Source organism: Perkinsus marinus, assembly GCF_000006405.1.
Source record: "Perkinsus marinus ATCC 50983 genomic scaffold scf_1104296941728, whole genome shotgun sequence".
Taxonomy (NCBI): domain Eukaryota; phylum Perkinsozoa; order Perkinsida; family Perkinsidae; genus Perkinsus; species Perkinsus marinus.
The window spans coordinates 1-23,585 of NW_003212397.1; the positions used below are offsets into that span (position 1 = coordinate 1).

The 23,585-nt window shown below is 47.0% G+C and overlaps 9 protein-coding genes across 9 annotated transcripts; 7 read left to right on the top strand and 2 right to left on the bottom strand.

The window, feature by feature from the left end:
• Nucleotides 1-663: 663 nt before the first annotated feature.
• Nucleotides 664-3,337, top strand: Pmar_PMAR000023 (hypothetical protein; the record flags this gene model as incomplete). Its single annotated transcript, XM_002781596.1, has 11 exons — nt 664-825; nt 940-1,041; nt 1,093-1,162; nt 1,351-1,488; nt 2,094-2,295; nt 2,354-2,440; nt 2,490-2,583; nt 2,629-2,751; nt 2,796-2,951; nt 3,000-3,153; nt 3,202-3,337. The coding sequence occupies 11 exons, from the start codon at nt 664-666 to the stop codon at nt 3,297-3,299; spliced, it is 1,386 nt and encodes a 461-aa protein (XP_002781642.1). The 3' UTR covers nt 3,300-3,337.
• A 2,268-nt stretch (nt 3,338-5,605) lies between these two features.
• On the top strand, nt 5,606-6,352 carry Pmar_PMAR000024 (conserved hypothetical protein). Its single transcript, XM_002781597.1, has 2 exons — nt 5,606-5,697; nt 5,743-6,352. The coding sequence occupies exons 1-2, from the start codon at nt 5,644-5,646 to the stop codon at nt 6,196-6,198; spliced, it is 510 nt and encodes a 169-aa protein (XP_002781643.1). The 5' UTR covers nt 5,606-5,643; the 3' UTR covers nt 6,199-6,352.
• A 550-nt stretch (nt 6,353-6,902) lies between these two features.
• Nucleotides 6,903-7,473, top strand: Pmar_PMAR000025 (hypothetical protein; the record flags this gene model as incomplete). Its single annotated transcript, XM_002781598.1, has 3 exons — nt 6,903-6,974; nt 7,012-7,148; nt 7,203-7,473. 3 exons carry the CDS (start codon nt 6,903-6,905, stop codon nt 7,471-7,473), a joined length of 480 nt encoding a protein of 159 aa, XP_002781644.1.
• A 1,277-nt stretch (nt 7,474-8,750) lies between these two features.
• Pmar_PMAR000026 (multidrug resistance protein, putative) lies at nt 8,751-14,681 on the top strand (the record flags this gene model as incomplete). The annotated part of the gene is made up of 30 exons (XM_002781599.1): nt 8,751-8,895; nt 8,949-9,023; nt 9,070-9,134; nt 9,181-9,289; nt 9,631-9,710; nt 9,759-9,854; nt 9,901-10,029; nt 10,078-10,168; nt 10,217-10,301; nt 10,347-10,450; nt 10,496-10,633; nt 10,682-10,849; nt 10,899-11,016; nt 11,074-11,188; nt 11,236-11,370; nt 11,631-11,704; nt 11,763-11,893; nt 11,940-12,014; nt 12,175-12,511; nt 12,556-12,679; nt 12,721-12,823; nt 12,869-12,982; nt 13,031-13,172; nt 13,218-13,334; nt 13,383-13,611; nt 13,661-13,738; nt 13,779-14,080; nt 14,135-14,308; nt 14,353-14,459; nt 14,509-14,681. The coding sequence occupies 30 exons, from the start codon at nt 8,751-8,753 to the stop codon at nt 14,679-14,681; spliced, it is 3,933 nt and encodes a 1,310-aa protein (XP_002781645.1).
• An 832-nt stretch (nt 14,682-15,513) lies between these two features.
• On the top strand, nt 15,514-15,869 carry Pmar_PMAR000027 (hypothetical protein; the record flags this gene model as incomplete). Its single annotated transcript, XM_002781600.1, has 3 exons — nt 15,514-15,564; nt 15,615-15,731; nt 15,834-15,869. The coding sequence occupies 3 exons, from the start codon at nt 15,514-15,516 to the stop codon at nt 15,867-15,869; spliced, it is 204 nt and encodes a 67-aa protein (XP_002781646.1).
• A 302-nt stretch (nt 15,870-16,171) lies between these two features.
• On the top strand, nt 16,172-17,545 carry Pmar_PMAR000028 (hypothetical protein; the record flags this gene model as incomplete). The annotated part of the gene is made up of 1 exon (XM_002781601.1): nt 16,172-17,545. The coding sequence occupies one exon, from the start codon at nt 16,172-16,174 to the stop codon at nt 17,024-17,026; it is 855 nt and encodes a 284-aa protein (XP_002781647.1). The 3' UTR covers nt 17,027-17,545.
• Nucleotides 17,546-19,029: 1,484 nt separating this feature from the next.
• Pmar_PMAR000029 (hypothetical protein) lies at nt 19,030-19,472 on the bottom strand (the record flags this gene model as incomplete). The annotated part of the gene is made up of 2 exons (XM_002781602.1): nt 19,030-19,109; nt 19,256-19,472. The coding sequence occupies 2 exons, from the start codon at nt 19,470-19,472 to the stop codon at nt 19,030-19,032; spliced, it is 297 nt and encodes a 98-aa protein (XP_002781648.1).
• Nucleotides 19,473-20,342: 870 nt separating this feature from the next.
• Nucleotides 20,343-22,518, bottom strand: Pmar_PMAR000030 (Nuclear polyadenylated RNA-binding protein, putative; the record flags this gene model as incomplete). The annotated part of the gene is made up of 11 exons (XM_002781603.1): nt 20,343-20,492; nt 20,545-20,680; nt 20,741-20,949; nt 21,098-21,226; nt 21,278-21,437; nt 21,484-21,669; nt 21,713-21,759; nt 21,806-21,907; nt 22,058-22,140; nt 22,315-22,376; nt 22,427-22,518. The coding sequence occupies 11 exons, from the start codon at nt 22,516-22,518 to the stop codon at nt 20,343-20,345; spliced, it is 1,356 nt and encodes a 451-aa protein (XP_002781649.1).
• Nucleotides 22,519-22,740: 222 nt separating this feature from the next.
• Pmar_PMAR000031 (60S ribosomal protein L22, putative) lies at nt 22,741-23,469 on the top strand. Its single transcript, XM_002781604.1, has 3 exons — nt 22,741-22,867; nt 23,054-23,188; nt 23,324-23,469. Exons 1-3 carry the CDS (start codon nt 22,751-22,753, stop codon nt 23,435-23,437), a joined length of 366 nt encoding a protein of 121 aa, XP_002781650.1. The 5' UTR covers nt 22,741-22,750; the 3' UTR covers nt 23,438-23,469.
• The last annotated feature ends 116 nt before the right edge of the window (nt 23,470-23,585 follow it).

A 23,585-nucleotide genomic window follows, 5' to 3' on the forward strand; every position in this document is an offset into this window, starting at 1 on the left:
CTGATGACAACCACAGTGATCACCATGGAAAGACCAAGATCTACTTTTTCTTCTCCAACTCCATGCGTCCTCTAGTGAGAGACTACCCAAGTAACTGTCAAACGCTGTTAACTATACTATATACCTCTTATGGCAGCTCACCCGGGCTCCTGATTTTCCTCTTCATCTTCACAGGTTGATTCTTCCCTTTCAGATCGCCACTTATTCTCGTGGCTTTTACTGCGACTTCGTCTATCGTCCTTCCTCCCCATTTCCGAATGAAAATCAAGTCAATCAACTGGCGGAAGGCGCGAATGACATCAACTACGCTGACTAGGGACAAATCGCACATGATTTAGAATCTTCTCCGCTAGGAAACTCATTGTACGCAAAAGACCTTTTGACCATTATGCTTGTCGGACAATATGGATGCTCATTGGAGCCACCGAAGGAGTCCACCGCATGAACCATCGTTGAGTCCTAAACGTTCTAAAGATCGTTTAGTGGAAGCCGCCGTATACCTAGTGATAGAGACCTCTATGTGCCATCGCTTATTCCTTGATCAGTGGAGACTATTCGATGGCGAACGACAACTCATTCTGCGTTGTTCCACATCGCTCCGCTAGTTCCCTGACACATGTTTCGCAATTTTGTCTTGGCAGCGCGTGTTCCTTTCATCTAATAATGTTAAGTCGACTAGTATCCACACGACTATGGTTGAGGTCGAGTGTAACCCTGCCAAGGGCTGCTCAGGTCCTTCTTGCTCGGCGGCGATTTGCTACCAGTATCCCTGAGACAGTGCAAGGTCTGCAGAGCGCCCTAGAGGCTAAGGCTGGCGACATCACGGTAAGTTTCATTTGAATCGTCTGCTGGACCTTGTATGCTCTTCTCCACTGCTGTCGGAGGCCTTTTGATTCGTTATCACGGTCAAGGGCGCGTACTTCAAATGTTTGGCCGTAGGTGGTGGCGTCAAGCCCGAACATGCTGAAAGTCCGCAGCAAGGAGCTCAATCCGTCCATTGGCGAGCTAGTGTCTCTGTCAGAAGACGCGAAAGGAGTTGTGGTAGGACCCTTGATTATTTGCAGATATCCTATTTTCCATTATTTATGGTAGGTCCATTTCGATTCTTCGATCGCTACAGTACTTCTGCTGAAACACGATGCTCCAGTCGTTACTGGGACGCGTGAGACACGACCAGTTACATAGCTAGTTCCAATGCTCTTCTTCTGTAGAGGTCCAATTCGATAATCTGGGAAGGTTTGATGCAATGCGATTGCCTTTTGTACCAATCGTTGATCGAATTCCGGTTGCGAGAAGATTCCGTGAGCAAAAGTCCGCATGCTATGATCCCTCATCCAGATGTGTGTGCAGGTACCGGACTTGGCATCGTCGATGCTCTTTCCCCCACAGCAGAAGGGCAATCAATAGCCATAAGAGGACCATCTACGGCTACCAGTATGTATATGGCCTCCGCCCTCAACAAGATAGTTTCCAATGCTCTAAACGAAGGTATGTGTGAGGGTGTCTATACGCCTCTTGAACTCCTAGTGCGCTCTTAGCGAGGCCAATCCTTTCGGGATGGCATATCTGCCCCAGAGCTGAGTCCACTTCATAGGGGAGTAGACAAAATTGAAATTATTTTGGTCGTGCTAACGAAATTGATCATACTACCTTGTGCGTCTGCTAAATAATAAGACCTACCTTGGGATGGCATAGTGGCCCCGCCTGGCGGAACTGATTGTACTAAAGACTCATATTTGGGTAGCTTAGTTAACTCGTCTATATGAAGTGACCGTACCAAGCCATATCTCTTAGTGGCCTAATCACCTCGCGTTGAGGAGTTGATTAGTATGTTTGAGTGGCATAGTTGCCCCGCCTAGAGGAATTGATCAGTATCTTTGAGTGGCATAGTTGCCCCGCTTAGAGGAATTGATCAGTATCTTCGGGTGGCATAGCCGCCCCTTCTGGGGAATTGATTGGCATCTTTGAGTGGCATGCCTGCCCCGCCCGAGGGAATGCATCTCATTGGGAGGGAAGGTGTACCCCTTCGAAAGTTGTAGTGGAATTGTGGTATGTATTTTATCATCATCAAATTGACATGTCTCTGTGGTCAGGTATATCTGTAGTGTACTGCAACCCTCTTGGACCAGCTCCAGGAGCTATAACACATAAGCAGGGCATTGAGGGTCTTGACCTCATATGTGGAGATCAGTCGAGTCCATCTGTGGGATACCTCGCCTTGCTCAAGTCGTTAGAGGTGGCTAAGGAGCGACGCGAAGGAGGACGAACTATGCTTATACTCGACAATGTTGCTGAGTGAGTTTATCTCTATCAGGCATCATGCCTGAGGCGTACGTCTTAGGTGACGTATCAGGTACGGTGCATTGAACGGTCAGTTGCGGTCAGAAGCCGGAGTGCCAATGCCTCTATCGACCGACCAGATAGTGTCTGCAGCTATGCAGTAGGTCAACGGTAGTGCGAAATCATGATTGCATTCGTTTGCCCCTTAGGTATTCCTGTAACACTGAGATCAAACTCTGTCCGCTCACAACGGTTGTTTTCACGGATGAATACATTCGAGACGTGGAGATGCAGGCGGATACTGTATGGAATATCATGATCCGTACTCACTACTTCTACTCTATTCAGCTATTCCAATATAACGTTGCCGCCGCAGCGTTCGATGCTACGGGGCTCTGCCACAACTCCCTCCTCTACTCATTGTTACCACCTCTCGAGGCTAAGTGTGTAAAGGACCTTCGAGACATGCACGTAGGCCTCTCATACTGAAGTGTTTGCTTGGATCTCATCCTCAGGCCAGGACAACAATGAAGCGTTCCACTATTGCTGAACAGCAGGCATTTGGTATCCATGTGGATTACTGGGAAGAAGAGGATATGCAGCATTGGTCCAATGCACTAGCAATCCTCGATGCGATACCACTCTCGTTGCCCCCTGCTAAACGCATACTGGTACAACGTTGTATAGAATGGGCCCTTTTCACTTGCCAATTTGATCAGGTCTTGCGAAGCGTCTTGGTGTATTATTTTGTGGGTAAGCGTAATCTCGAAGAAGCCAGTATCAATGCTTTCATCGACGAGTTGACACAATGTATTGCCACTAAGGAACCAAAAGTCATGGATGCTATAAACGCGGTATTGGCAGAATCCGACTGTAGATGGTTTATTAGTAAGGAGTGTATATTGCAAGTTGCGTGTCCAGGTTCTCCAGAGCTCGTTGAGGATCTATGTTATCGACTAGATTGGGTTTTGGCGAAGTACCGTTATCATTTCGAGCTGGCAACGCCCAAGGAAGTCTGAAACCTTGTGTGTGTTGCAATGTCAAGTTTCTATCACTAGTCATTTGCCTTGTAGTGTTTTCAGTGAGAGGTATGCGCTTTGAAGGACCGTGTAGCTGCAGCATTTCCAGATCAATTTATTGGTGTACTCGAATTTCTAGTTATGTACCCATTTGTTTCAAAAAATACTATCTGGCATTTTTTAATGACTGTTTTTGATGAATTACCCGAAATTTTATCAATAGCTGATCATTTCAGAGCAAATCAAGCACAGCGCTGAAACGCATTTGCTCTTCCTGTTGCTGTTACGAAGGACAACGAAATTACAATGCACTCGTTCAAGAAGCGCTGGCCATATGCAAAGATCGTGTCGAGCAGTACCCTATGATTATGCCGAGCGGAGTCCCCTCGGCTATCATTATGTACAGTAGCAGTTAGTTTTATATCGATAGATGAAGACTCACGGTTCTTCACGATATGGTTCATCAATCCCTTGCATCAAAATTAATGACCCGTGGTGGGTACTCACCCGAGGACTGACGGTTTCCGATGGGTACTATCCTTAGTAACTCCTCCAAAAAAGACTGCAGAAGCTTCTAGAGGTCACGGTTGGTGTCTCCCGGCCGATGTGGACTCCGGTATCCGTATCAACTCGACTCCGCCGTCGAGTTGCATTAAAAACACTTCACGGTCTTCAGCGGATAGTCACGAGAGGTCATGGTGATGATGTGATCCCGTTTCGCGAATCACATAACCGAGCATATCTCGTTCAACACAGTGCTTGACGATTTGTCTGTGGTTCCGGCAAGACAGAAGTCCTACGGTACTGAGTATGACTCCCTCCTCCGGACCTTCGTTATGTCACGCCCCAAGCTTCCAAGCGATATCAGTGAGGTTCGACAAATGAAATAGCCCTGCAGTATCTGGCAGGGCAAGAGGATGTCGCCATAACCACTGAACTCGAACCTCCATCGAACTAGCTGCCCGAAGGATGGTAACAGCCCACAAAGTACGAATGCCAGACTATAAAATACCCTTCATTGTGGAGCACCGAGTACATTCAGGAGATTATCTTCACGAAACATGAGTATGAAAACTCTGGATGACGAAACGTAGAAGCGAGAACATCGATTCCACCTTTTTAGTTCTAGATTGTACTCGTAGGAATCCAACAGGATCAATTTGAACTTGAAACTCTTCCTAAAAATTGTTGATTCAACGATTTGAGGCGCTTGCAGCACAAGCACTTCAAATAGGTCAAATTTACACGTTGCTGGTTGGATGGGGACTACCCTTACTGTCAATGTATCCCACTACGAAGTTCGCTATTGCTAGCACTAGTAAATAGATGCCGATAATGAGGTAGGTCCAAGACGTGACCCCACTGTCGACCCCTCCTGTTACGTACAGCAGGCCTATGTACAGATAGACCAAGCCTCGGCCGATGAGAGTATCAAGGAAAGGAGCCCAGCGTAGGATGGCTTGTGATAGAGACCATGTTGGGGCCATTTCTACGGCTAGGAGAGTGAGACCAAATATCATATAAAATATTGAAAGCATGTATGACAGCGGGCTGAGGACCTGAAAGGAAGCTGTTACAGTGAATGGATGAGATGGACACAGACTGAAAACTTACCGAGTTGAAGACCCTGAAGAAGCCGAAGAATGCAATGAGGACGATTAAGAAGGCGCCAATGATGCCGACTATCTTCATTATAGGGTTGGAGTCACCAATGAGGTCATTCCAAGCTAATCGGGCCTACAGCGGGGAGGACATTGTCATAACCGTCAATTCCAACACGCGTGGTATGCGTATGATGCATTTCCAATCCCTGATAAACCAGACGGAAATTGCAGAGTTATTTCGCGTCACATGTGTGACAATCGACAATTCGAAAACGTATCCCCCTGTGTGTCTGCCGAGTTAATCTCGATGAATCCATCATCTTCATATACAAACTATGCTGATTAGGATTACCTTATCCGTGAATGAAGGCCCAGAAGTTGCCGTATTGTTTGCAGCGTTTTCCATGATGATTTTTCAGCGGTAGACAAAGTGTGACACCAATGTGGCTTGAGCGCTACGCCGTTCTAATCGATTGTATCATGCGCCGATGATGAGAGCATTTCCATTACGACCTTGTGCGAGTTGTCCCCGTGATACGTGAAGTTACTGAGGCTAGCATGGCTAGCTTATTGTGTGATTTGGAGAGTAGTTAATTTTCTATGAAGATTCATCTTTCTGTTGCTAGTGGAAAACTTTTATCCGGTGAATTCCGTGATTTTTATGGCGTCGTATTGGGCTTGGATTAGAATGATTTTTGTCGTAGTTTCTGAATATTAACTCGCATTAAGAGTGTGCAACAATGGCCACTAATACTACTCCTGGTATGAAACCAAATCTCACGTGGAAAGAGAAAGTAAGTTACCTCCCTAATTACTCATCTCGTATATGTATCATTCAGATCTCTCGAGCTTGGTCCGATACCACCAATGGCAGTAACGCCTTGATTCGTATCCTAGGCGTATTGGCTGCCCTCGCTACGTTCGTTGCCGGCTTGTTGAGCATGATCAACTTCTTCAACATGGTCACCAATCCCTTGTCTTATGTTCTCGGTGTGTTCTTTATGATATTCGGTATTGTTCTGACCTTCATAGAGTTGTTCCCTGGATCAAAGCTGTCTAAGGTTATCTTCTCTCAAGCCAAGTTCCTAAGTCATCTCCTCGGACGTGGTTCATTCTACCTCTACCTCGGCCTTCTGTTCACCTGTGGCGGTGTCCAGAGTGGCTTCACTTCGATCATTTCCTTCGTTGTTGGTCTATACTTGATCGCAGTAGCTCTCGTGTTTGGTGTTTGGGGCTTCACTCATCGTAAGGAAGTGTCCATGACCGAGCCTCTCAACGGTGCTACTAATGTATAAGCTCAATAAGAAGTCTTCCGAGTTACTTTTGTACACACTTATCACTTACCCGTAAGATTTTGTACCAAAATTCTTGTTGTTAGCCAGCAATGAAATTGCTGCATAATGTCATAAGATCAAGTCGCTTTCAACAAGTGTTTTCAATAGGGTTGATAATCCTTAATGGTTGAGTTGTATTTGGGCATGGTGCAAAGTTTCATCGGACTTGTGTAGTGCTGAAACATTCTACGATCGAACCGTTTTTAGTTGTTGGTATACTTATTGGGTATCTATCGGGTAGTTCGCATCAGGTTATGCTTTTGTATATTTTGATATGTTCTTAACAAACTTTCAACGTTAAAGAGATAAGTTGTAAAATGTGTAAATCGCTCATATGGCAGGTTTGAAAAACGTGTGTTCGTCAGCAGTCCGAGGGTAGCGCTCAATACTAAACCGATCCTTAACAACTTGTATAAAACTTGGAGAGGATGGACTTCAACTCGGTTCGAAATAGTTTGAAAATATGATATCCGAGACTTAAGTTGAAATATGACTAAGCTTCTATACGATCGTTGAAGAGTATACGGTGTCAAGCTAGCAGTTGTTGCTTCCCGTATTGTTGGTGAGCACAAAGTACTAGCGTAAAGCTACTACACATTGTGATGTGTTCTGAATTGTATGTGGGTTGTTTCGGTGATTAGTGGTGATAGCCATACTATTTTTATATGTCTGCTATCGAGGAAAGCCCTAAAGACAACAGCAAGGTCAACGTCACCTTTGAGGAAAAGGTTGGACATGTGACGTCTTGAAGTGTTTCTCGATCATTTCCATCAGGTGCGGTATGCGTTTGAAGATCCCACTCCGCACAGCACTATTTTTACTCGTGTTATTGGCATCGTTGGCGCAATAGCTGCCTTTCTCTCTGCTGTGTTCGCCCTGGTCTCCTCTATTACTGAGTTTTCCTTCATACCGTTGTATCGAACTCCTCTTAATTTTTGCGTACTCGTGTTTTTTGTCATTTTTAGTCTGTTGATGATGCTCATTGAGATCTTCCCGGGATCAACATATGCTAAGAATGTGATCGGAGACACTACGTTTTTGGGCCACCTCTTCGGCCGAGGTTGGTTCTATCTTGTCCTTGGTACTTTCTACGTGTGCAGTGGCCATATCGTATGTACAATCACCGGTGTATATCTGTTGGTTGTCGGTGTGATCTTCGTAACACTGGGTGCGATTCGCCATAGTGAGGAAGGCTGGTCAGCTGAGGAAGAGCTTGAGGTCAAGTCTGAGGTTTAGATTGAATTACGGTATGGGTGAGTTTTACTAATATGCTAGTATTTGCACATCTGCAATAGTTACTCAGGAGTGCTACCGTTTAGTTGTCTCTTGTGTTCATCTATGGAATGTATTCAACATAGTGTGTTGTGTTGTTATATAGACCTCCATGCAGGCCTTGCTTAGTTGGTGTAATCATCAGTCATTAGCTCTCCAAATCTCCTTTGATGTATCAAGAGATCGACATTCTTTGAATGTATATGATTCACAACCATTGTAAATTTCTCGTTGTTGATGAGGTTGGAATACTAGTGAATGTAGTGGGAGGAGTCTTCTGTTGGTGATAGAGTCGCTAGAGTGCATCAGCAGAGGAAAGTGAGGGATCGCTATACGCTGTGGATTCGGCTGTGAGTTTGAGGCATGCTGAGTGTCTTGAAAGGTCTATGTAGTTGTCAATACGGAATTGTTGTGTTTCTGTCAATGAGGGGTTGTATTACCGGCGAGTGATGGAAAGAACTTTGCTCATCCTATAGAGCGCTGTTAACCTCGCTACACGAAGAAAATCACGCCATTATCAATTATAAGTTAACATATCGTAATATACGATAACCCTAATAAACACCAGGATAATATATTATATGTTAACTTAGAGGGGCTATCACTATTCTCTCTCTCTATTTATATATGATTATAAGGATATTAAACACACTATATAGTAATATTAACTAGTTTATATTAAAACCATATAATAAATATATATTAAGGTGCTGACTGTTAATTGTCGTCCTCATAGAAATCGTAGTGGAAGTACCTATTCCAGCATAGAAGATCTTCTCGATGAAGGTGTGGCTATATTACTAGGCCTTCGTGACGAAGGGGCGGAGCTCGGCATCCGGGTTCGATTCCCATGCCTGGCGTTTTTCTGCAAAAATACGTTTTTTGCACGGAAATCTACATGGTCCGGGCGGAACCCTAATTTCGTATTTTTTCTAGTATCCCCAGAGCGAGAGCTATCGAATGGTGTATAGCATGTGATCATATCCTCTCTAGATCGAGCTGGATAATTTGTTCGCACGCACGCACGCACAAAGTGTTAGTAAAGTGAGAGAATACGCTCCGCTCGCTTCGCTCGCTCCGCAACTAGTTCTATTAGGTGAATACGAGCCAACGTAAGGAGCATTCAGTGAGATGACCAACAGCGCTGTACACATTTTGAACCACCCATTGTGTTAGAGTTCACCGCTCACCATAGCCCATGTGCCAGCCACTGTATTGGTTGTAGTCCTTTAGCATTTCTAATGTCTATCGGAACAGCAGTTGCTCCTTCTACTGCGGAGAGTGATGACGTTGTCGTCGCCTCCCCCACGACTCGTACTAAGAAGAAGATTGTGCCGTATTATAAGCTCTTCCGTTTTGCGACTAGAGCTCAATTGATAGCCATTGGTGAGGAACTCCTTTACTCTTATTGTTAATAACTTATTTTCTGCGTGCCTCAGTTGTCGCGGTGTTGGCCGCGGCCCTGCACGGAATTTCCCTGCCAATGTTCGCCTACGTTTTTGGAGATCTTGTTGGTGAGTTTTTGGGAGGATTCAAGAGGAATAAATTATTATTTTTCAGACGTCCTTGGCAACCCTGAAGGCGTTGATTTTATGGACGAGATTTCCAAGCGTTGTGTGTACTTGGTAGGTCAGCGGTTGTGATGTTCTTCCCGCACTGAAATTCACTAAGGTTTATATTGGGCTTGCAGCGCTGGTTCTTGCTGGGCTCTGGCATGGACTGCTGACTTTCACTGCACAGAGCCAAGCTACTACTATCAGGAGAGCCTATTTTGAAGCTGGTCAGTCGTTGGTGCATGGATATGAAAATTCTAAGGAAATTATTGTTGGCTCGTTTACACTTCTACCCGAGAACATATGGGAATTTCTATAATTAGTGAGGAAACGTCCGAGGTCAGCTGAGGAAAGCAGGCCTATTTTGAAACACTGTTTATGAGAGTCATTTACAGTGTTGGAATATATGTTCGCTTTCTCCAGCTGGGTCTAGAAGTTTATGTATAAATTTGAAATTTTGTGCACAAAAACCGATGAGAATTTCCTCAATTTTCCCTCAGAATTTCCGCAAATGTCATCTACACATGTAGTTGACCATGTGCATATTTTTCCATGCTGATTTTGTTAGTGCTCTCTCATGATGTGGCTTGGTTCGACACAATTTCGCCGGCTGAACTGCCGACTAGGATGACTGAAGACGTCTCCAAGGTGGGAAGGGAAATTGCTGGTTCTGTGAAGTCTCTCTTGTTGTGGTAGGTTCAGAATGCTATTGGATTTAAACTTGGCGTTTTCACCATGAATTTATCTATGTTCATTTTTGGTTACGTTTTAGGATTTATAAGAGGCTGGAAGGTGAGCATCTCATCATCATCGTCAAGAAGGATCTTGTGCGAATTAGGTCTGCCTCGTAGCCTTGGCGGCCATGCCCGTAGTGATTGCCGCATCGGCTATACTTGGGCACGCTATGGCACAATCTGCTAATGAATCTCAATCGTGGTATGCTAGGGCGGGCGCTATTGCGGAGGAGGTCGTATATACGTGGGCTTGTGGAGTGATGATGGTCAAGGCTTGGCAGGTGCTCAGCTCGATTCGTACTGTTACTATGATGGGTACGCAGAGGCATGAAGTGCAGCGCTACACTAATTCACTGGAAGAGGCTAGGAAAGGTAGGGGGGTAAGTCGGTGGTTACTTGAACGACTTGTTATTGTTGTAGGTGGCACCAGACTGGGTTTCCAAGCAGGGCTTGGCCTTGGCTTGACTTTCGGCGCGGTTTACTTCTCATATGCTTTAACCTTTTGGTGAGCATATGAGTTGGCGAGTTTATGGTATGATGCAATATTTAGGTACGGAGGAACACTAGTTCGTGATGGCGTTGAGAACGACTTCACAGATGAGCCCTTCAACGGGGGCGACATTCTCACTATTTTCTTCTCCCTAATAATGGGTAGTTGGTGATCTTGGAGGGGGCGTATTTGTAGTTTCTTTATGCCAGGAACTTTCGGTCTGGGACAAGCCCTGGCTCCTATGCAAGCTTTCAATATAGGGAGGTCATCAGCTACAGACATTCTGGAGTTGATAGATGACAAGGGCGGCAGTATAGAACCGCCAATTCCGGCCAGGGGTCCTGATGGTGACGCGTGCACGACTTGGTTCATCGCGATAAGGATTTTTCTCTCAGGGAATATGGTCGTATTTTATGCCGTGCCGAAGATGGAGAAAATGACTCTGGACGGCGTGAGCTTTACGTATCCGTCGCGGCCTGAGGTGCCCGTGCTGAAGAGTGTTACGTTGGACATAGAAATCGGCAAAAAAGTGGCGTTTGTTGGCGAGAGCGGCTCGGGGAAAAGTGAGGGGATTCCCTTTGATGACTGCACTTAGATTCTTTGCTGGCTAAGGTACTATAGTCGCTCTACTGGAACGCTTTTATGACCCCACCAGCGGCAGAGTTCTACTCAATGGCAAAGACATCCGTACGTTAGAAGGCAGCCCTCAGTGTGTGAGGTCAATCTTTGGGTATGACAGCAGCAGCAGCAGCTTTTACTTCGAAGTGTCGATGGTTGGTCTGTACAGGTATGTTGGCCAAGAGCCTATATTGTTTGCCGCTTCCATAAAGGACAACTTGGCATATGGGTTGCCTTACGTTCCGACTGATGAGGAAATTAAGGCGGCATGCAAGAGAGCTAATGTGAGTGTCGGAATAGAAATGAATTGAGTCATTGCTGAGGTCGGCAGGTGCATGCCTTCATATCGTCTCTACCAGATGGGTACAATACGTATTGTGGGAGCTCTAGTGGTGGGGGTAGTCAAATATCCGGAGGCCAGAAGCAACGTGTAGCGATTGCTCGGGCACTACTTAGAAATCCTCAGGTAGGTATAACTTCAACTACTGTATTTATTGGGTATCAACTGTTTCGGGACAGATGATATCATATGCATTGTAGTAAATGCTTGATCATTGGCGTCTCGCATGTTTTACATGGAGTGGTGTAATACTCTGTGAAAAAAAACGATATTCGTGGTATGCAGTAGTCGTGAAATATGTTTTTCACAGCACGGTTGAAATTCCAATTATATATTCATTCGCATGCTTTTTCCGTGATGGTAAATCATAGTTATAATGATGACAGATACTGTTATTGGATGAGGCCACATCTGCATTGGATAATGAGAGTGAAAAGATGGTGCAGGAGACCATCGATAGGTAGCACTGTCCCTGCTAGTCGATGGCTGCTCACTGAGGCTGTTATGTGCTTTTTTAGTTTGCAGCGCACTTCCCAGCTGACCACCATATCAATAGCGCATCGTTTATCGACTATACGCAATTCTGATGTCATCTTTGTGATGAAGTCTGGTTGTCTGGTGGAGCAAGGGACTCATGAGGAGCTCATAAGTGAGGGCCGATCGTGTGTCAGAGTCGGTGTGTATGGTCAGCTCAGGTAAGCCCCAGGGTGTCTACAACACACTTGTGGCGGCTCAACAGGCTGCTGCAGCGGATGCTAAGCAGAAAGATGGTCAACTGGATATTCAACGGCAACAGTGAGATGCCCTCTAGATAGAGTCCTTGCTGGAGTTGCGGTTGTTTTAGTTCTACTGCCAGTTCGAGCGCGGCAAGTCATGGTGAGTCGGTCTAGTAGGCCGTGAGCATTGCCTTTAGTGTTTGTCTCTCGTAAGGTGGCCAAGCTGGGGAGAAGTCCAACGTAGTCGATACACGTACAGAGAAGGAGATCGAGCGTGAGCGTATCGATGCAATTGCTAAGGCCTATAAGGTAATCTCCTTATCTAGTGTAATCATCCTCAAGCTCACTAGTGGAAGCTGTCAGGTGCCTTGGAGACGTATTTTCGCCTTGTCGAAGCCCGAGAGTGGGTTCTATATCCCAGCTCTACTGGGAGCGGCTGTTTTCGGATCGGTCATGCCATTCGAGGGCTTCCTACTTTCCCGCTCTATGCGGGCCTTTTATAAGACTGATCCTGACGAGATGATGGACGGAGTCATACTGGCGTCAATTGGGTGGGTCGGCGGCTCTGACCAGTGTTCATCACGGCGTCTCTTAGATATGTTATTTTGGCGGTAGCAACTTTGTTTGGGGCCTTCACCCAAGTAGGCGGCTTTGCCTTCATTGGAGAGCACCTCACGAAACGAGTCCGAATGCTGTGTTTTGGGAAGTTCTTGGAGCAGGTAGGATGACCTCGTGTATAGGTGGTTACTGTTGGTACCAGGATATGGCGTTCTTTGACGACCCTAAGCACTCGCCGGGTCGCCTCACTGCGGCTCTTGCCACATACGCCCTCAAGATGAACGCTATCAGTGGTGTTCAGCTGGGTGCGTATACCATGGACATCATAGTCACTGTATAACTAATGCCAGGTGCTTATTGCCAATTCTCAGCGTCCCTTATAGCCGGTCTTATTATCGCTTTCTTCGGCTCGTGGAAGCTCACGCTGGTGATGCTAGCGATTCTACCTCTGATGGCCGGAGCTGGTACGCACTTAGTCGCCTCTCGTTATTGAAGAGCATTGGTCTCTCTAGGTGGCATACAGATGGCAGTGAGCATTGGAATCGATAAGAATAAGAGTGCTGACTCCCTGGCTGCGAACCAGGTGGCCTCGGACACAGTTCAGAACATAAGGACAATTCGCGCTCTCGTGTCGGAGCAGTGGACCCGCAACTTGTGAGCGTACGCTAGTTTCACCCTGAGCAATGTTTGATGTCTCAGATTCCAAGACCTCCTCCATCGCGCTGTACCGTATCAAGCACGTCAGTCCAGTTGGGCTGCGCTTTGGTACGGCATTTCACAGGGGATTCTATTCTTCAGCGTGGCCCTGGGGTTCTGGTGAGCTCAGAATTTGCGTGTCTCCTGTTGCGATATGATGTCGCCTAGGTACGGTTCCAAACTGGTGCAAGATGAGGGGCTTACATTTGACAAGATGATTCAGTCCTTGATGGGAGTGTTCTTAGCAGCTATGGCGGCGGGCCAGGCTCTAGCTTTCGTTGGGGACATCAACGAAGCCAAGGCAGCGGCACACGACATATTTGAACTACTTGATAGCGAGAGTTCGATCAACCCTTCAAGCGACAGGGGGAGGAAGAACAGTGTGTGGGGACCACAAGTGAGTTTTCTTTTCTGCTGCTGCTCGAAAATCAAATTGTGAGTTTTAGGGTACTGCGGTTCCGGCAGCGGTCAACATTACTTTCAAGGATGTGCAATTCGCGTATCCTCACAGACCAGGCGCTCAGGTCGGTAACATTATTTTCATATGTTGCATGTGGTTTTCAGATTCTATCTGGTTTGAGCTTCGAGATTGAGGCTGGTAAAACTGTGGCTTTGGTGGGCCCAAGCGGCGGAGGGAAATCGACTGTGTTCGCCCTTCTGCAGCGATTTTATGACCCCACTGGTGGCGAGGTAGGTCCTAGCAGACTAGCAGGATATAGATCATGTACTCATTTGCAGATACTAGTTGAGCCTGCTCAGGCTCGTCTAGAAGATATGAATGTTGGCTGGTGGCGAAGTCAGATTGGGTTTGTAGCACAAGAGCCTGTTCTCTTCGACTTGAGCTTGGAAGAGAACGTTCGATACGGGTGGCCACCACCACCTTATGCTGCATCAACGACTGGTTAGTTGGCATTCCTCAGGTCACCACCTGTTGGGCGCCCGGAGATGCTCTCTATTTGTGGTCGGGCTGGTATGAATGACTTTGCTGGTAACAAGGTGGCTTGGGATGCCGGTTTGGGCCCTCGAGGTGGTCTACTATCGGGAGGCCAGAAGCAGAGGGTGGCCATTGCTAGGGCATTGATGCGGCATCCGAGGTGAGTGGTTATGCTTGCCCATTCTCCTGGATGTTGTTCATCAGGTTACTCATGCTCGACGAGGCGACCTCTGCATTGGATTCGGCATCAGAAGCAGTAGTGCAGAAGGCTATTGATGAGCTGACTACGACGAGACAATCCTCCACTGATGGTGACGATATGGGCGGTCGTGGCTGCCTGCTTTTATGTTTGGATAGTAGGTACGGTGGTAAAGCCAACAACACTGATCATAGCCCATCGTTTATCGACTATCACCAATGCTGATCTGATACTGGTGATAGCCGGTGGACGATTGGTCGAACAAGGCACCCACACCGAGCTGTTGACTAAAGAGGGCGTCTACTACGATCTATACCAGAAGGGCAGTTTGTAATTCACTGTCCTCGATCATTATAATAGCACGAACCAGTTAACGCTGTATGAATAACGCTATGGGCTTTTATTTGATAGTGTGTCTTCATGTGATGGTAATGTTAAGGTGATATGTTGTGTTGCTATTGCTGAGTTAGTGACTGTGAGGCTCTCATCAGTGGAGGAGGTCTTGTGACTTAGAATAGACATAGGGCAGACGATAAGATAATAACCATTGCATTTGACGGACAAATGCTTACGAGGGCTGTCAAGAAAGACAGTTCGTTCCATCTCAATACCGTGAGTGACGTGACTCTATCGTACAGAGATCTATGTGGCGAATACAGTCGCTATGTCCGCGGGCACGAGCAAGAACGTGGCGTTAGTGAGCAAGGAAGTCGATTCGGCGAGATGGTTCAAGTAGGGAATCCATTTTAGCAAAAAAGCACAATTTTGAGAGACCACCCTGGGTGGGAGTCTCGGCACATTATCTTCATGCATCGAGTTCCAGCCTGCTAATGGCAACCTGTAACGACGCATGAATGCTGTATCATACACATGCGATTCGGGACCCGAAGTGGGCTACTTCCTCCGGTAGGTTGCATAGTAGTCATCGACCACTGCCAGACGGCATTCCGCTCGATGTTGCGCTGATAAATCGATTACCAGGGCGCGCGCGCTTGTCAATCATGCAGTGTTGTAAGCAGCAACACGTCACGACTTGATAGTGTCTTGTGTGGTGATATCATTAAATTTATGCGTTCGCTCCGTTAATCTTTTTGCCGTTGTTGAGCTGCCGTGGGAAATTAGGTTGACAGTAGAAGTACGTGTTAGTGTATTTGTTCTCTAGTAAAATGCCGGTAAAAGACCTCCTAGAGGAGTCTGCTGATGGGCCGGTAGTAGAGGTAGTAATAGTAGGAACATGATTAGTAGCATGACTCTATCCTATCGTCAGACAGCTGCCATGCTCTTGTCCAATCCTGAGATCCGGTCATCGGGCCAAAGCCTCGAGGACATATGGAAGTTGGCGAAGGAGATCGTCGTAGCGAAACGACAAAGTTCGGATAACCACGTCACAGCGTCGAGCTCGTCAGCTCCTAGCAGCAGTAGAGGTACTACTACTGGTCTCAGAGATTTCGCGCGCCACGAAATTATGCTCATGGCGTGTTGTCAGATAGTAGTTCACAAGGTAGGGGAGGAGCGTCATTGAGTTCGCCGATGGACACGCCTCCCGGTATTAATATGGGTAATATCGAAGCGGAGCCTTTTGCTCCTATCAGCGTGATGGGACCTGCTGTGGCGGAGGGCGGCCAGAGTGCATCTTCCACAGCGACATTTCCTATGCCTTCATCGTCTATGGGGCAACCCTATACTGCGGCGGCAGGTTTACCTCAACAATCGCAGTTGAATCGACCTGTGAGGGGTATCACCCCGAGCCATAAGCCGGGGTTGGCGTCATCCAGTGCTCGGCAGAGGAGGAGATCGCAACCCAATGTGTCCAACGCGATCACAATGGACTCATCTGACCTCAGGACCACGCTCATGCTGAAGAACATTCCCAATAAATATACTCGGCAACTTCTGGTTAACGAGGTTATGGCTCGCATGCCCGTTGGGTCATTCGATTTTGTCTATATGCCTATTGATTTCCGTTCGCGATGTAACTTCGGTTACGCCTTTGTCAACGTCACCGACCCCAAGTTCACGCATATGTTCTTCAACGCCTTTAAGAATTCCCGACTCCCTGGAGTTAAGAGCAGTAAAGTATGCGAGGTGGTATATGCTCGAGTGCAGGGATTGCAGGCTAATGTTAATCGCCTTATAAATTCTCCTATACTGGACTGCACTCCTGAGGATGATGATGATGCCCTCCCTCTGGTATTTGGAGACCACAACGAACAGATCCCCTTCAAGAAACTTGCCCAGATGAGGCGAGAACGCCAAGTGCAGATGCGTGGCGCAGGGAAACGCGGACAGCATCATTTGAAACAACCAACTACCATTGCTGAGGGCTCGCCTCTACCCCCGGTCCCTACTGCTCCGGCGGCTCCTCAAATCCCGACGGCTCCGAGTGATACGTGGGTGCCGACAATCTCGAGTGTGCCTACTGGGCCTGGCTTGGAGTCTCTGCTGTGGGATACAATGCCACTTGATGACAACAGCAGTTTTGTGTCAGCGCCGACTCTACTGTTCGGTGCTAATGGTGGACAATATGGAGGTATGTCAACTATGACGGGGACCTCGGCTAGGTTAGTCGAGGAGGAACAAGGAGATCATCATAAGAATATGCTACAGAGTCCTGACTGGCAACCGTGTGATACGGACCGACTCGTGTTGGATTCACTTAACATGCTCAGTCTTGAGTAACCTCAACTCGGCAGGTGGTAGTTCTTCAGCATCATCATCATCATCATCATCATCGCTATGCGGCGTATCAGCTGCTCATGTGATTATTGGGGAGGTTGGCCTCGTTATATAGTCCCTAGTCTGTCGCGGCGTGTCTTCATTCCGAATTGTGAGATTATTGTCAGTACTAAAACCTGTTTGGTAGTGGTCGATCACACCACTGCGTGTCTCACTGTACAACATCCTTGTCTTTCCAACGTCGTTGTGGCGGACTATTTTGGGTTTATTTCCTCGATAGCAGAAGGTGAAGGTAATGAGCAGTAGCAACAATGAGCGTTGTCACTGCTGAGCCCCGGCTCTATATTTGTAATGACCAGGTGCCAGAAGTTAATGTACCGTTCTTCCGTGTGTGGGAAGGGTTTTTTTTCTCTCGTAATCCCGTGTCGATTGTGACTAGTGATGGTAGTAATGTTTTGTATTGACTCAACCTGGCACGCCTGTATGACACCACGTTAGCGTTGGTGACTGTCGTGTATCCGTCTTGTCGTTGTTGTTGTTGTCACCGCTATCTTGTCGTCCTCGTCTTTGTCATTGTTATCGACCCTCTTTTCCGACCGTGAAAGCTGCTACACTTATATAGATGTTATCCGACTATTACTACTATCTCCTATGTTCTGTGTTCTTAGTGTGAGTTTTTGGGTCGGGGTCGTAAATGTCGAGTACACGAAATGAAAGGTACTCACCAGAGTAGCCGAATCTGCCTGGTTGAACTCATTAAATGTGTGGAGTACTTCAGTACTGCTTCGCTGGTTGTTGGTCCCGGATCACACGACTGGGTATCGAGTTAGTCTACCGCCATCGCCGTAGAAAGATGGTGCTCATGATGCCGAACTCTGTGAGGCCCCTCAATGATTGAAGGGGATCCATCCAGCTTTGAGAAACAACTTTCCCGGGGTTTGATAACAATGAAGAAAGTGTTCCTTATGTGATGACACTGAGATGGGAAACTGATTGAACGATGTGTTTCTAGCCATGTGGGAAATTTAAAATGGGTCCCCCTGGGAACATCATAGGTTTCTGGAGGAGGCTGATATTATTACAATATTCTTCTACTCAATAATTATCATTAACTCGAATCATGAATAATAAATCGGGGGAGTAGACCCTATTGTACTGGTGTCTTTGAGGGTAGACCATGATTTGGGATAGATAATCGGGTATCCAGTGGACCTACCGCTCCTTGGTGAACTCATGCTACTCGGTTGTACTGATGAAAGTTTCATCGTGAAAGTATGCCGGTCTCGCGATGTCTAGTTTGGCTTTCTAGTAGTTCCCGGGTCCAACAGTAAGTCTGCAAGGAGAGGGTCACCAGCATCGACTGTAGAGTCATCACCATGGTGTTCCCCACTACGTCCATGCAGCGTTACTGTAACAGGTGTGGCAGTCGCCGGGAGCACTCCGAGCGCAGTCGTAGAGAAATGGTTGAACCAACGAATCTTACGAATCTTACCAACGGGAATCTTACGGAGTAACTCATCTAGGATGAGATATTCTGTAGGATTCCTAGCCTAACAGCAAAATGAATGACAGCAGACACCTCTCTGCTTTAGGAATTACTGCACAGAGTTTGAGGTTATATATACCCTCCAGCATGATGGACCAGGAATCGAGATAATAGTAATAACTCATCAACTGAAACTCAACATCAAAAAAACTCCCTCTGCAATGCAAGGATGCCTCGATCTTTCAACGCTGAGCATTTACTTCCGGAGATACGCATCATTAGATTTCGCATGCCAAATCCGGATCTGTCCATTTCACATAAGCCATTAATCAGTAGCAGAATCAATCTCATTCAACTATCATCTCAGTCTCGTTTTCTCAAAGCCATTGATCAAATCTCAATCGGTATCATCCAATCAGAGCCTCACGAACCTCTCGGATCCGTCTGAATGCGCTTCGTTCTAAGCGTCTATTCACTCCAGCCTGCACCCGATACTCAGACCACTGATTTCCATTGACAATCACAACATGTGAGCTATCAACTCGAAATCACAAGCGTGACGCTTGAAGTGCGATACAAAGATGGAACGAATGATCCTCTCTGAAAGGACCTCTCAACATTGAAAATTCTGCAGCTGTAGAAAGTAAACTGCTCCGAAATCGTTCCTTCGAGTGACCAACAGGGCTCAACAGTTCTATATGTGTACGACAAGGGTTTGTCAAAATCTTCAATCTTGATTTCATCACTCTTACATGCGTTGATCTGGTTCGCGAGGTCCGTCCCAGCATAAGAGATAGTGAACTCGTAAGTCATCTTGCCCACAGCGGTTAGCTTCGAATATTTCACACCGCTCACAGAAACGGCACAGCCATAGAGGTTCACATGCATACTCAGGGTGTAGTCGGGGTAGAAGGTGAGTTTACCAGACACATCCTCACTGGTATCGTCGTAGTACTTTCCCATGGGTGGGGGAACCGCCGACAGCGATGAACCACAATGCTTCCGCAGAAGGATGCGAAGAGGATGAAAACTGACTGCTTCATAGCGGTGAAGGACGGCCGACCTGAGAGAAGGTTACGAACAAACTGGAGAGCTAGTTGCTTGGATAGACATGGGAGTGTATGCGAGCTCAATGCGTACGCATGCTTACCAAAACCGTCACACATCTCTCGGCCGGGAGGGTTGGGAGAGAGGAACCAGAAAGTCCCCTAGCTGTACCACACCGCAGCATATTGCTACGCCACGGTGTTTCTTATGGAAACAGAATTATATACGTCTGGCATGGTAGACTATAAGTGTCATAAGTAAAACGTTCATCGTCAACCTTAACCAGTCAAACAAATAAACAGAGCCCGCAGAGAGATGGGCAGAACACTGGTAGGTAGAATTAGCTACACTACAGTGCGAAGGTTAAGGAGTTCCACCATCAGCCGCGATGCCGCTGGAAGACTCTCCCGCTCTCTTGGAGCACGGCTTGGCTGACTCCATCCGGATACCTCATACCTCACATTATGTGGTTTGCGTCAGGAAGGTAGGCCTGAGACTAAGAGGAAGCGACGCATTCATCTTCGGCCTTCCTAAGGTTCAAGCAAAATTCTAAAACGCACTCGCACAATGTCAAGAGCCGCATCCTGTGCTTTTCATCTAATTGAATACCCGATGGCCTTATCCCCGTCTCTCTTCTGGCATCATTCAAAAGTGCACAGTTCTCCACTAAATGGAGCGTCTTAGATTACCGTTTCAATTTTCCATAATACGCACCTCCCTGTGCTGACTAACGCAAAATACTCACACATAGTGTACAGGAAAATATAACATAGCTCAAGCTCGTTTCTAGTACGGATTAGATCCACGTCCTTGGCCCACTGAAAACAGGCACGCTTGTGGAGCAACGACGAGAACAGCACCGATTTTACTTCCGCGAATTTGACTCACGGGCAATCCCATGACTTGGGCTGCGGCATCTTCCTCACCCTTCTTGATCTGTCATGAACAACTACCATCATCGCCCTCAACGACGAGATGAGCCTATCACCTGCACCTGCAGCCGTTTTCCAGTGTGAGTAGCGAAACCGTCCATGTTCCTGACGGCCGCAACGGCACTCGGCACGTCGTTAAACGAGACGAAGCCATAACCCTTTGATAGGTTCGTTACATTATCAACTATGATCCTAAAGGCCAGCAAACCTCCCCTTAGAGGAGCCCTCCGAGGACCATTGCTCCTTTCCTACTTAGTGGTAGAAATTGAGCCGCAGTTTCCAAACTCCCTCGCGAGATCACCTTCTCTCCAATCCGCCGGAATGTTATACACAAAAACGTTAGCTGAGAACCATTCGAATGATCTAGGCTTCCACAGCAGAGTCCTACCCCCAGGAGGGCCGTTCTTCCCGTGCTGCTGCTGGGGCCTCCTAGGCTGTTGCCCAGATGGAGACATATTCATCTGGCCGTACCCACCACCTGGTCCGAAATTACCGCCCTGAAATCCGCCACTCTGAGGTTGTGGCTGTTGCGGAGGAGGCGGAGGTGGACCCATATTTTGGAACTGACAGGTCTCCTCCCTTCTAGTGACAGACCTCAGAAAGGCCCACCTCAAAAGGCACTTCCCACTGAGTCCGTCCAGTCTGCGAATTGTGATAATAGTAACGTCCATCCGGATGGTTGAGATACTCAGTCCAAGGACCGGCACGCCGAGGCTGCACTGTAGCTGGCGGTGGTGGCTGATGAAAGCGTAAGAATTGACTCCCATTTAAAGCACTAGATGAGCGTACAGGTGGTTGATATCCCCCAGCTCGGCTTTGGAAACCTCCACGAAGACTCCCACCTCCCATCTGAGGCATTCTGTCGAAGCCTCCTTGATCGGGAGTGCGGGAAGGTCTATCACCACCTCCTTGGAAACGATGAGAATCCACCTCCTGTTTGTGAGCAAGCCTGCAAGCATTCATCATTAACTTTCTAATACGTATACCTCCCCCACCTCTGCTCCCTGGTATCAGCACATTTAACTGTGATGGGATGAGGCTCACCAGGGAAGGTATACTTCTCATTGAGAGCTTCTATGGCCTTAACAGCGTCTGATTTCTTCGAATATCTCACAAAAGCCGCCTTATTTCCACTGGCCCGTTTAGATTCCAAACCATAGGCTTCAGTGACATTACCATACCTCGAGAACATCACTTCCGAGAATATCCTACATCACCAATTACTCGTCAAAAATACGCTTGAGCTCCTCATCAGTCGTGGACGGCGGGATCTTGAAGAGAATAGTGTATATGAAGTAGTAGTGAATATCTGCTTACATTGCCCACGAACAACTTCTGGGAGTATCCCTCTGTATCCTCAGGAAGGCCAAGCCTCTCGGGCTCGCCATTGGCAAACTGTACTTGGATGAAACCACAGACCTAATATAGAGGAGCTGCCATCATGGTGAAAGATTGAAGAGAAACACAGTTAATGGAGTAAGGGCGATGTTATTTATTGTAGTAGACTTACAGAATGGAAATACCCGATGAAGATGAAGAGGAAGTGATGATAGATAGGACAGGTAGTACATCGTCGGCTTTATACGTTCCATTAAGAGATTTGATGGCAGTAGCGGCTTCATGGACAGCACCAAACTTAACGAATGCACAGCCTGGAGGAATACAATAACAACAACAATGGTGATGATGATATCAGTGGCCATGCGACTACTACTACCCATCATAGGGGCACAAGAACACAGTAGAAGAAATACTATTATTGGCTGACAAATAAGCAAACACTTGACTTAATGTAGTTAAGCTGAGACGACGACTGCCATCACTACCTGTCTGCTGCTTGCCATTGTCTTTAGGCCTGATCATTCCTACTTCCTGGACTTCACCGTATCTACCCCAACAGCCGTGGACACTCGAAGAGAAGCTTTTTGCCGAACTTACGCTTCAAAAAGATCGCGTATGTTTTGTTCCTGCCATGTAGCTGGGAGTCTACCCACGAATAAGCGTACTGGGATACGGATCGAATCGGCCATGATGATTCGGGGTATCCAATGAACCTCTCTTCGAAAGCGCCCCTAGGATGATTGGATTCTACATGTAAAACTCTATCCCGAGAACTTCAACATCCCGATTTAGATATTTTTCGAGTTGAACTCTTACGTGCTGTTTTCATGCAACTGCAAGAAAATATTAATCGATCCCGGAATCGATAAGATATTAGCGAGATTGCGAGGAAGGTTATAAGTAAACCACGAATCATTAACAATGGTTGTCAAGGGAATCACTAAGAAGGCCGCTAAGAAGGTCGAGAAGCAGACCTTGAAGTTCGTTGTTGACTGCGAGAAGCCTGTCAACGACAACGTCATTGACGCCGAGTCTTTGGTAAGTTGGGATCTCTATTAGGGTTGCATGCTAGATGGTTCGTGTTCAAATGATGAGATCTATTCTTTCCCCGTATGATCATGATGATTATACTCAGCTGACTAATTCTATTCTGACCATAGCGAGCCATCAGCTCTCGAATCTTTGGCGTACTGAGTTTCCTTTTACTCACAGTCTCTCTTTCAGGCCGAGTTCTTCCGTAACCGCATCAAGGTTGAGGGTAAGACCGGTAACCTCGGTGAGCGCGTCACTGTCGCCAAGACTGGCAAGGCCAAAATCGTCGTCACCGCCTCTGCTCCCTTCTCCAAGCGTTACCTCAAGGTAAGCCCAGGGCCACCTTCCCTGGAAACGCCGCGCTTCTCGTGTGCGTCTTCCTAGTAGGTATGAGGAGTGTCGTTGAATCGGCGTGTGTCGACGTGTTGTAATTAGTGATTGCATGTTCTTTGTTCTGTGTAGTACTTGACCAAGAAGTACTTGAAGAAGCAGCTCCTTCGTGATTTCTTGAGGGTTGTCGCCAGCAACAAGAACACCTACGAGCTCCGTTACTTCTCCATCAACCAGGAAGAGTAAATGGGTTCTCCAAGTCGTGATCGTCGGCTAGGTTGTTCCCTGCGACCTGCTTGATTCGCGGTTGTTCCTGCTTGTGTTGTTGTGTCATGCTGTTGTTAATGGGATATTGTTCATTGTATGCAAATGATGATTATTTTCATACGTTAGA

Excerpts from the sequence above, each read along its gene's own strand:
- Pmar_PMAR000031 (XM_002781604.1), top strand. The coding sequence starts at position 22,751 with ATGGTTGTCAAGGGAATCACTAAGAAGGCCGCTAAGAAGGTCGAGAAG. Across the intron at positions 22,868-23,053 it reads TCATTGACGCCGAGTCTTTG|GCCGAGTTCTTCCGTAACCG; the intron begins GTAAGTTGGGAT and ends TCTCTCTTTCAG. Across the intron at positions 23,189-23,323 it reads TCTCCAAGCGTTACCTCAAG|TACTTGACCAAGAAGTACTT; the intron begins GTAAGCCCAGGG and ends TGTTCTGTGTAG.
- Pmar_PMAR000024 (XM_002781597.1), top strand. The coding sequence starts at position 5,644 with ATGGCCACTAATACTACTCCTGGTATGAAACCAAATCTCACGTGGAAA. Across the intron at positions 5,698-5,742 it reads ATCTCACGTGGAAAGAGAAA|ATCTCTCGAGCTTGGTCCGA; the intron begins GTAAGTTACCTC and ends TGTATCATTCAG.